Source organism: Schistocerca americana, chromosome 10 (assembly GCF_021461395.2).
Source record: "Schistocerca americana isolate TAMUIC-IGC-003095 chromosome 10, iqSchAmer2.1, whole genome shotgun sequence".
In the NCBI taxonomy this organism is placed as follows: Eukaryota; Metazoa; Arthropoda; class Insecta; order Orthoptera; family Acrididae; genus Schistocerca; species Schistocerca americana.
The window spans coordinates 104,376,562-104,388,989 of NC_060128.1; the positions used below are offsets into that span (position 1 = coordinate 104,376,562).

The window sequence follows — 12,428 nt, forward strand, 5'->3', positions numbered from 1 at the left end:
GAAGGAGGAAGTATGATGACAACTATTAATTGCTAGGCTTCCTTCGACCATAGATACTAGTAGACTGGCCTTGCTGTGCAGAAGCTATAGGGCTGGTGTGGCTCCAACATAAACCACGCGACTGTTGGCAAAACGTGGCGGGATTTCAAATCAGCGGTCTGCCATCCTATGTTTGTATCGTATTTTACCCACATTTCTCAATTGACTGCCAAACGCTTCCAACAAAAATTACTTTTTTATTTGCGAAAAATTATGTCAGCACTACATTTGACCTGGATTTGTTCACAGTACAATTTATAAAATCTAACAAATACATCGAACGCCCCTCTGGTGGGCAGCGTGACGAAATTACTATAAAATATCAATTAAAGTAAAATGTCGTTAAAATTCTTTTAAACAGTAAGAGTGAGCTCGTGTCAAAACTTTAAACATTGGATTCGCCGCGTTTTGAGCTCTAGTCACTTATAAAAGAAAATGGGATATGGGGATTATGTCAACTATAGGTGCCAAAATTGTCGACTTTAGGAGCAGGTCCATTTTAGAGTATCAATTTCAGGTGCACTTCAAAGGTTCAGTTCCTACTATTTTTACAAAAGTTTAAACTATGAGTTTAAAAAAATGATATTTCAGATGAAAGGTGAGACTTTGAAGTTTCAGAAAATAATTTTGGAACCTACATTTATGTAATAGTATTAGAAGGTAGAAAAAAATTCTCTTCATGTGTCGACTATAGGTGCTCTTACCTTATTATTATCTCACTTGTATATACAAAAAGGCGCGTATGTGCAGATGGCTTCAAGTTTTTCCGTTTCAGGCCTGTATCCAAAGCTGCCTTCGGTTTTGATCCTTAGGGAACCTATGAGTAGGAACGAGAAACAGTTATACTCACTTCTGTAACCAAATTATCACAGATACTTTCCAAAATGTAATATGAGTCTGACTTTACAGGCATCACTTTCAACACTTTAATTTACGTGATACTCTATTTCAAGTGTACAAAAACATATAAAAGTCACTTCAGCAGATTTCAATAAACGCATCTGCACTATCATAGAAACACTTACACGTGAAATGTAATGCCATTTCCCCCGACAAAACGCTGATTACAGCCATAAGCGCAACACGAAACAACCATGTTTTGCCAACATTCACGTGACTTTAGCCCAGAGATGTTGGAGCCACGAAAATGACGTCAGGGCCGACCTTGGTCAGGGCCACTCTATTAGCCGGCCAGAGTGACCATGCGGTTCTAGGCGCTACAGTCCGGAACCGCTACGGTCGCGGGTTCGAATCCTTCCTCGGGCATGGATGTGTGTGATGTCCTTAGGTTAGTAAGCTTTAAGTAGTTCTAAGTTCTAGGGGACTGATGACCACAGCAGTTAAGTCCCATAGTGCTCAGAGCCATTTGAACCATTTTGAACCAGTTTATTATACTTATGGTCGAAGTAGGCTTCACAAAAACTACGATCAATGGCGAAGAACGTCCGCAGTGTGTAGTTTGGTTAACGATTTTAGCTACTGAAGTTAAAGAGACAGCTTGATACCAAACATCCTGAATTATGGGGAAAATCAAATTTTTTTTTTGTCAGGAAACTAAATGTTTTATTATCTACCCAGAAGAACTTAGCTAGAACGGCGAATGTAAATCTAAGGCCCTTTTAGCCTCTTACCAGATTTTTCATACAATTGCTAACTGTAAGAAACCACACACGGTTGCAGAAACTTTGGTTTTACCAGCAGCACTTGATGTAACATCAACAATGTTTGGCGACTCATTTGCTCAGCAGTTGAAACGTATTCCTGTCTCTAATGACACAGTACGCAGAAGAATTTTAGACAGTTCTGACGATTTAGTCGAGCAGCTAATCGGTAAAGTGCGCAACAACGATTCTGCACTTCAAGTGGACGAAGTAACTGGCATTCATAAAGACGCTTATTTGTTTGCTTATTTTCGTTTCTTTGATGAATTTCTTTTCTGTGAGCCGATACTGGAAACAGCTACAGCTGAAAGCCCTTTTGACACGTTCAATGCTTTTTTAAATCAAAACGGTATATCATGGAATAGATGCGTTGAAGTATGCACAGACGGAACTCGCTCAATGTCTGGAATTCATGGTGGATTGCAAGCGAAAGTTAAAGCTGTAGCTCCTGATTCTGAACGGACTCACTACATGATACATCGGGAGACTGGCCGCAAAAGAACTTAATCCACTCCTTCTTGAAGTTCTGCAAGCGGTTATACAAACAGTTAATCTTATTAAGGTAACATCTATAAATTCGAGGCTTTTTAAAGTGCTATGTGAGGAGATGGGTCTGAACACACTCAGTTGCTCTTTTTTAGTAATGCTCGATGGCTTTCAAGGGGTGAAGTATTGAAAAGCATGTTTCAACTGAGGAACGAGGTATTCTGTTTTTTAAAGGAGAGAAGTCACTCTTTGGCAGACAGTATACAATCAACGTAACAGTATATTAATGTCATTTTGTCCAACATCTAGGGTATAGTATATGTACCTTAAAGATTCAGGACGTAAATAAATAAATAAACGGAGATTTTTTTAAATGACTCACCTCACTGATATTTTTGAGAAACTACATATTTTTAACACTTCACTTCTAGGTAATCAGGTAACTGTACTGTCTTGGAATGAAAAGGTGAGGGCGTTCATAAAGAAATTAGAGCTATGGCAAAACCGAATGGAGAGGCGTACTAGATATGTTCCTTACTATGGTTTCACTGTTAGAGGATACAGATAATCCGATACTTCCAATGGCGATAAACTTCGAGAACTATTTCAGTAACGATTTTGATAAATTTAAATGGATTAAAAAGCCATTCATAAATACTCCTGGACCATCATTTCTAAATGTAGAAGAGAAAGAACAACTTATTGAACTCACTTCATTGAAGAGTTAATTTAATGAAGTGTCTCTGTTGGAGTTTTGGATACATATTAGCAAGGATTTCCCAAGGCTAATCCAAAATGCAATGAAAAGCCTGATTCCTTTTGCAGCAACATACTTGTGCGAGACAAGATTTTATCTTTGTCGGCTATGAAGTCGAACTGCCGTTCAAAGCTAAATGTAAACAAAGAACTTCGAGTGGCTCTTTCTGCTAATCCTCCAGATCTTCAGAAACTCATCCATCACACTGAACTTTTTAATTTATAATTTTTATTGCTGTTGTAATTATTATTTGCTGAATTGTAAATAATGTTCATTTCATAGTTTTTAAATAAATGAAAACGTGGCAAATATAAAATTTTTCCCGTATTTTCGTTACAATAAATTATTTTTGGTTTCTGTGGCGTAAAATCCTTTTAAATTGAGTTTGGCAAACATAATAAGGAAAAATGTAAAATACGACTATTTTTATTTATAACAATACGCTGGGAGGCCGCGATGAAAAAAGTTTGAAAACCACTGACATATATTCAATCAGCTCCGCTGTCAAATCGTACGAAGTCAGGTCTCGTAAGACTGTGTGTCTATGGCATTACAGCACCGACACGAATGCAACGATACCAACACAGATTTTTTTATATATTCGAAGGCTAGTTTAGTCAGAGTTGTCGTGACATATGTTTGATGAAAGTTTCTTTAACCGTTTAATGGTAATCTGCTATGTAAAATAAAGAGTTTCCTGTCACCAACACGATGCCTAATCAATTTGCGGTACATAATTTTACATCATACTACACTATACCTCACTGAATTAAAACACAATGCGTTCTCCACATTTTTCCAGAAAAAACTTAATGATGCAAGCAATAACAACACAATACAACGCTATTCAACATATGACAAAATGCGACATATAAAAATTATTTATTATTTATTGGTATTTGGACACCGCAACACAGCTATCCATCACATGTAAATGTACACATTAACACCGTCCAGCGGTGGAATGTGGTAGCTACGAAATATTGTTTCTTTTGATCAGTACCGACATTGCTTCGGATAGATGTTAAAGCGTTTCGAAAAATAATTCCAAGGGGTGTTCACATCAAATAGCCATAAACATGTTTTTAAAAAATATGTTTCAAGCTCTGTGTGTACGTGCATTAAGGTTCTACAAGAAATTGATGCCATGGAGAGTGGACGGTAGCCCTGTGGTTCACTTGGGCTGTAAGTTAATTATGATTCCAGATGCCTTGGTAACGTGTTTATTTTACGTAAAGACGATAATGGTGCTTAATTATGACAGCAAGGAGACATAGTGACAGTCTGCACCTTTATCGGAGTGTGCGAATGCCAAGAGGAAGCCATCATCACTTGTTGCTTTTCTGTTCCGCTGTGGGTCACCCTCCTAACCTCGGAAAGGGAAAGTGTGCCCCGACCGACCGTTGGTCGACTTCTCAGGCAGGTCGGCAGGTCACGTAACTGGGATTCTAGGCTGCCTACGCCAGGAACGGGGTCACTGGAATACGAAATGTGTCGCCGGGCCACGGAATACTGCCCCACAGACGAAACCAAAACAGGGACGAGCCGAGCGAGCCTTTAGTTCACAAAATTGCCACGAGTGCGCTCGCGCCTCTCGGTAACGCCACAATCGTATCGCTTTGCGATATCTCGAGTTTCCGATAATCATGCCGATAAAGCAAATTTTAATGTTAAGCAACTGCGGATTTTTAACCAAAGTTTCGCCTATTCATACTAGCCATCATTAGTGGTCTCTAATAGAATGAAAATTATTTAATTATACTTGTTTCGTTATGATATCTCTGGCGTTTCCCGGCAGCATTTCCCGGCAGCACATTTAATTTATCTGATTACGCATGTAGGCCTATTGTTGTGATCTTTCACGTACTCATTTTTCTATTCTATTCATGTCCCATTTGTTCTTCTGTAAGCATTTGATGCACACAGTGAAAGTTTTCGATTGGTGGAAAACTGAACAGTTTGACATATTTCTGCAGTTGTCAAAATACGGCAGAACAGTCATAGTTTACAGTGCACAAAAGTAACGAACGAAATCCAAGATCACGGGTTTCCAATACACTTACTGCAGAATCGTGTGTTAAATGGGCATAGATTAACGATCCAATCGAAAAATATTGGTAAATGGAAGGGCAAAATAGTAAAGCGTTAAATCCGATAGCAGATAAGGAATGGTGTATCATGCTATGCAGTTACAAATGGGATTTTGAGGTTTGACGAGTTTCTTTAAATAGAACAGCATTCAACCAAGCTCTTGAATGGCATCTTTTGGATCGTGTCATACCTTATGTATGATGTTTCTTGAAGTTCCCATGGCCTGTCATTAGTCCTACCATGAGTTTAGTCTGCTTTTGTTTTTGGCTCATAGTCCAATATTCTACATGTTAACTTCTGATCCAGTTTCCTAATTCCGTTTTAACCCTGTCAGTGGTGGCTCGTGCTCATTTTCTTTGGTGGGGCTCAGATAAAAAGTCAATAAATTATTTAACGGAATTGTTCCAACCTGTTGTTATATAACCTTCATGTCTGCCATTTATGTTAGAGGAAAGAAATCTTTCAACAGGTTTCTTCCCCATAATGTACTGCTCTATAACTGTTTTGTTTGTAATACATATTGTTTCATCTGCCTGAACAGGAACAAAAGTGGCAGTATTAATGTGTTTAATCAGTTCTTCAATGTAAACTTGATAGAGTCTAAAAGTTCATTTTGCATCATGTGCGACATATTTACTGATAGAAGCACTAGGGCTGCGTAAGTGGTCATCTAAAATATTGTAAAGGAGTTCCTCAAAGAGGCAAGAAATCTAAGAAATTGCCCATGGTGCTAACTCTCAAATTCCACAAAATGTTAAGCACTACATTACTCTGTTTAATGTGTGTGTGTTCTTCATAACTAATTTATTATGTTTTTGAATTAACATGTTATACACTAAATCAATTTGAGCAGCAATGTTAATGGTGCCACATATTTTGTATTTACAAGTATTTTCTAAATACAGTCTGCTTTCTCCACATCTTAATCCGTTCACTTAAATGCTTTAGATCCTTACGGTCAGATAGTGTTCACAACTCTTCACCATTGAAATAACTTTTCTTTCTCTGCAGTCACCGTTAACCACTACTTTTTGTAGACCCGTGTATTGCAGAAAGTTGTTTTCTTCCTTCCATTGGGCTGAGGCATTAAGAAACTTTTCACTCAATGTCCACATGACTGCTTGATTTCTAGCTTCTGTTTCACACTTAATAAATTAAAGGCTTTTTTAGCAAACAATCTACTTCATTAATTTTAAAATCACTGTATGAGTTATTATATCCACTTTGGCTGGAGAACACCACCATTGATTTTGTACATTACACTGTAGGAAATACTGTAACCAGCCACAAGTTTTCTTGAAATTATTTTTTTATATCATTACTAGTTTTGGGTCTGAGCCCACAGTCGGACAGTAGTGTTCACTTCTTTTACATTTATGTCCTAGAATATAACAACATTTTTGTGAAGCATAGTTTACAAAAAATTTTACTGTAAGAATACTCAAGTTTCAGCCACAAAGCTCCAGAATACAGAACACTACTGATAGATGACTACTTTTGCTGTTTGTGGCATTTCCTGTCGGCCCAGAGGTGTAAAGTGACATAGGTGAAAATTCGGGTTACAATCCTGAGGCAGCTGCCCCAGACACTGTATACAGATGCGGACGAGGGGTGACACGGCAGACCCCATGGTTCGCTGGGGTGCAGGAAAAAGAGGAGTACGCAGGAGACAGTCAGTCCGCTGGGACTACGCGATGTGACCCGAGCTGTGCCGTGGCAAGGGGTGAGGCAGAAGATGGGAAATGGCTAGATGACATCACTACAACTGCAGTTACAGAGCTGCGGGTGTGGATGTAGTATGGACCACAATGTGCTGGGCCATGGCTGAATTGGGTGGGGAAAGGAAAACAGGTCCGTCACTGCGGAGTGACGGACTGAGAGGAGCAGTGAGAGACGAGTAATGGAAGACTTGGCCCCACCACTAGCAGCTCAGAGTAGCACTGTGTGTTTCTTCAATCGAGCAGTGAAAATTGTGCGCAATTACCTCTGGTCTCTGTTTACCGTACTACACCAAAATCGTGTCGTACTCAAACTGTTCAGTACAATACTGAAAAAAAAAAAAGGAAGAAAAAGAAAATGCATCATTCCTGAGTGGCCAGGGACCCAGAGAAGGTTAACCTTTTCACTTTAATCTCACACGGACTTCATGGTATTCTGCAATGATGTTTGATCTTGCTGTGAGGGCTGATAAGAGATTTAAGGGCTGCTCGACTGTCCGAACACATGTAGACACTACAATACTTGTAGCACCTACTCAAATTCTTCTCTGCACAGACTGTGATAGCGGATATTTTCACTGTATAAACACTGCGCTCTCTTGTCTAGGCTGTACCCTGTAGAGTCTAGTCCCAGTGCCTTTGTCTGTCATTGACCCATCAGTAAACTAGATTGTGTGTTCTGAATGGTGTCATGGTTTCTTCTTACAATGCTCCCTACTACCAACTGTTACACTGAAAGGTTTATTGAAGTGGCCGGCAGTTATTCTGTAGTCAGCAGGCATTTTCCTGTCCATTCCTTTATTTACATTTCCTTCGCTGGTTTGCGATTCCGGATGTCCTAAAGGAGTCCACTTATTTCCAGTTTTTAGCATGTATACCCCCGACAATGCCACATTTTAACCCATACATGTAATGGCGACACATTCAGCACAGTCTCAAGCCAGCAGTGGATGTGCTGGTAATTCCACCTGTTACGGCTACACCTTGCCAAGCTCCTTAATAGCCACATTCTATTCTACTTTGTTCCACCATATTGTGGCCCCAAAAAATATCATGGGTCTTGTCCTCTGATTACTTGTGTGTGTGGTTTTTCTTGAACTGAGAGTTGGCTCCCAGTCCAGCAATAACTACCTCATATGCAAGTACAGTGGAACCTCACTTGATGAGCACCTCCCATAACATGCATAACGAAGGAAACAAATTGCAAAAACATGACTAGCTTAACAAGCGACATTTCATATAACAAGTGACAACGAGAACACCTTTTGTTGTTGGCAACAGCATATGAACAATGTCTTTAGTTTGCAATGCAGCCGGAGTTTAGCGCTCTTTCTGCTACCATCTAACTGCAGCCTGTGATCACACATTTTTCTAAACTTAAGTTCACACAGTGTTTTTTTGTGTGTAAATTTTAATAACCTTCATAGAAATGACCCCAAAGATAAATCCGCAAGAAGACAACCATATGAGAAAGAAAATTACCTCAGAAATGAAATGTAAAATTGTTAAAAATGTGAACGTAGTGTAAGCATTGCTGATTTAGCATGCATGTACAACTATTTGCACTATACTCAAGTACAAAGACAAGATTAAGGAGATACATGCTTCAAAGGGAATGAGAAGAGTGTCTAAACAATGGTTTTGTATTTTGGATGATGTCGAAAGGTTGTTACTTTTATGAATAAAAGAAAAGCAATTACACTAAAAGAACTGGCATCCATAGTGTTGTGAGGCACGGCAACGCAGCCAGCTCTGATACAAAGGAAACAGATAACTTCATCAGCAACTTAGAGACGCTTGTACATTCTGAGGGTTATCTGCTGCAGCAGGTTTTTAATTGTGAGGAGACGGGTCTATTCTGAAAAAAGATGCCGAAGCATGCCTTTATAACAGCAGAGGAAAGTGCATTATTCAGTCACAAGGCAATGAAAGGCCATCTCACACTACTATTCTGTGCCAACGGAAGTAGTGATTTGAAAATTAAAATTCTGCTTGTTTACCATTCAAAAACTCCATGAGCATTCAAAAAGTGTAAAGCCCTGAAGAGCAGGCTAAATGTGATGTGGAAGTCCAACAACAAGGCTTGGGTGAAACGTGATCTTTTTTTGTGATTGGATATGAAGTATTTGGCCCTTTGGTGAAAAAATATTTGCTTGAAATTAATCTGCCACTTGCTTGTTATGGAATGCTCCAGCCCATTCTCTTGGCCTACAACCATCTCCGTGAGGAATTTAAATTCATCAAGACCCAATTTCGGCCTCCCAACATCATTCCATTACTCCAGCCTATGGACCAACAGATTATTTCTAACATTAAGAAGCTCTACACTAAGCACTCTTCAAGGACTACTTTCACTTGACTGAAGCTAGCAATCTCACTCACAGAGAGTTTTGGAAATATCTCTTCAACATCTTTGCCTGTGTAAAGATGATTGAAAAGGCGTGGGAAAGAGCTACTAAGAGAAATCTCACTCCTGCTTGGGAGAAGCGTTGGCCAGAACGCATTGTCGAATATGACTTTTAAGCATTTGAGTCAGTAGTATCTGTGGAGCCTGTGGTCAACAAGATTGTGTCTTTGGCCAAGAGCATGGGACTAGAAGTGGATAACAATGATATCCATGGGCTTGTTGAAGATCATAGCCAAGAAATGACCACGGAAGAACTTATGGAGTTGGCAATGTGTTTCACAGCAGGAAGTTGTGGAGAGGAGTTCTTCAGAGGAGGAGGTGGGCGGGGGAGGAGGAGGAGGAGGAGGAGGAGGAGGAGGAGGTAACGACAAAGCAGCAATCTTCTGGCGCAATGAGAGAAATGCTGAAAGCATGGGAATCGGTTGCATGGTAGCACCATACGATGAAAATCATCACCCCAACAAAGCAGTGGCTATATGCGCTAGAAATTTATTTGATGAAAATGCTGTTTTGCATTTTTGCCAAGCATTGAAGCGTCGGAAGAAAAAAATGACTATAGATAGCTTCCTAGCAAAAAGAATTAGTTATATGTCAAACAATGGAAAATCCACGACGGCATGTAACAATATTATGAGAAGGAAAGTTGCTACTCACCATATAGAAGAGATACCGAGTCTCAGATAGGCAAAACATAAAAGACACTCACAATTATAGCTTTCGGCCGTTAAGGTCTTCATCAACATTAGACAGACACACGCACCTACACACTCACGCAGACGCCACTCACACACGACTGCTGTCTCAGGCAACTGAAACCACTCTCTCCGACTCAGCATCTCTGCTATATGGTGAGTAGCAACTTTCCTTCTCATAAAATTGTTAGTTATATGCCATGAATAATAAAGTACATAATACTGTATGTACAATTTTCTTTGAATAAATGGCATTAATAAAATAAAACATTTAGTACTTTTTCTGCATGGAATGCATATCATATTTTACTTTAATTTATACGGGATAAACTGTTTCGCTCAATGTGTGTTTCACACTACGAGTAAGATTCTGAAACGAATAATGCTCGCTATGCGAGGTTCCACTGTACTTTTGCCATCTATTTTAGAGCCTTTTTACTTTATTCAATTATCGGAGCTTCGGTATTAATGTACTAGAGGATCTTTGTCAATATATATATTTTAACTGAGTCTGAAGTTGACCCTTATTTAAACAGAGTTGTGCTGTCACCTTCCATCGATAATCTATCATCATGTTTTACCTATTCAGTGTGGATTGTGAAGACAAGATCTCATCACAACTCATAGTAGGAGGTGAATTCACTGGTTTGGGCATAGTCATTCCCCAAACACATCGCTGGGAACATTGTTTCACCTTTTCACAAAGAGCCTCCCACAATTACATTAGACAATAGCAGAAGCACAGGCAACTGACGACCAGTTTATTATGTTATCGAGGTAGTTTCAGAAAAATGGAACAGAATGGCGGATGTGGTAAGAATAGTTTTATTACTAGAATAGACGAGCTCTACAGGTACAGTTTGACAAGTTCGTCACTGACGGCAGACGGCGTGAGGATACCGAGGTCCGTGAAGAGGAGGCTGATGTAGGAGGGCGGCGTATAGTCCACCAGTGGGTGCTCCTCCTGCAGGTCCTTCCCGTTCTCCAGCTTGCTAGTGGGATGCTGAAACAAGATGAGAAATAATCAAAAATAAATATCACTGCACAAGTACTGTACGGGCAGATGGATAAGTTGGGCAAAAAATAATGTTACAAGAAGTCTATATCCAACTCAGCATTATGCTCATTCATAGCGCAAATAACTGTTTCACTCGACTAAGCAAACTGTTGAGCCAAAACGTGTGATTGAGTGAGGGGAGTACGAGACTGAATGGCGAGATCATCAGCTCCATGATTCCAAAGTTACACATGGGAGAGAGAGGGTCTGCTGAAAGTGGAGAGAGGTCCAACTATAAAAATGAGAAAGTTACAACACACACACCAGAAGGTATAAAATGGTAGCCCAAGTCTAAAAACTGGGAAAACAGAGCGATAAAAGAGTGGTCTATGCAGAGGGGAGTGGTCATGGGTCCCAGATCAAGAACACATGGAGAGAGGCCCAAACCACAACCATCTTGTCCCTGATCCAGGAGCAAAGCAAAACCTTATATCTGAAAATAAAAACCGCTTTCACGGAGGAAACTGAGGACCTATTCAACCACCCGTGAATTGTCTGCCAATATTAAATTTAAGGAATCTGGAAGACAATACTTAGGACAAAGGGCCAAAACATTCCATCAATATATGGGATACTGTCAATCTGGCTCCCAACCACAGTGTGGGGTTGGTTTGTTATGCAGGAGGAAACAATGAGTTAGCCTGGTATGACCAATGCGTAGACAGCATAAGACAGTGGACTCCTTCCGATAGGAGCAGAAAGAAGAGCGCCAAATGGCAGTAGACTCCTCGAGTGCGCAGAGTTTATTACTGTGAGCAGTAGTGCACCAGATGTCATTCCACTTTTGGGTAAAGAAAGATTTGACATAGATGTCCGCATATCTGTAGCTGGAATCATGAAAGGGAATGGGGGCAAGTATCTGCTCCTCTAGTCAAATGGTCAGCGAGTTCACTCCCTGAGATGCACACACGACTTGGAACACAGAGAAAGACAACTGAGCAGGTGGTACGGACAAGGGCAGAGAGGCGGTCACGGATAGCAGAGACCAAAGGGTGATGAGAGTTGCACTGGTCGATAGCCTGGAGGCTGCTCATTGAGTCGGTACATATAAAAACACAGTGGAGGGAAGCCTGAGTAACAAAATGGAGGGCCCTGTTAATGGCTCGCAGCTCCGCTGTGAACACACTACATAATCCTGCCAATAAATGGTATTCTAAACCAGTAGGAGATGTAGAAGTGTATTCTGCTTTATTATTGTCTTAGAACCATCAGCGAAGAAGATGGTAGCACCATGAAAGGATGGAAAATACAAGGCGTCGGAAGACTATAGGGGCAACAGATACCTACCCTGGAATAGGTCAGTTCTAATCCATTGTCTAGGCACCAACCAAGGGGGCATGCGGGAGGAAATATGCGGAGTGGATTCCATCGAATGGAGATAGAGATCATGACAGAAGGAAGTGAGACACATACTAACCAGTGATCCGACCTGTGGGCAGTTATCAGGAGGGAGACATTCCTCTTTTGCAAAGAGGACAGGTTACACGGGATGGTCAGGTAATTGGCAACTGTCAACTGCA

At 40.3% G+C, this 12,428-nt stretch overlaps 1 protein-coding gene across 1 annotated transcript in view; it reads right to left on the minus strand.

Moving 5' to 3' along the window:
• Positions 1-10,660: 10,660 nt before the first annotated feature.
• The window catches only part of LOC124552594 (translation initiation factor eIF-2B subunit alpha), a 49,274-nt gene continuing 47,506 nt past the window's right edge, over positions 10,661-12,428 (minus strand). The window contains exon 8 of the mRNA XM_047126919.1: positions 10,661-10,854. Coding sequence (XP_046982875.1) covers positions 10,699-10,854 — 156 coding nt within the window. The 3' untranslated portion in view covers positions 10,661-10,698. The remainder of the gene's footprint in view (positions 10,855-12,428) is intronic.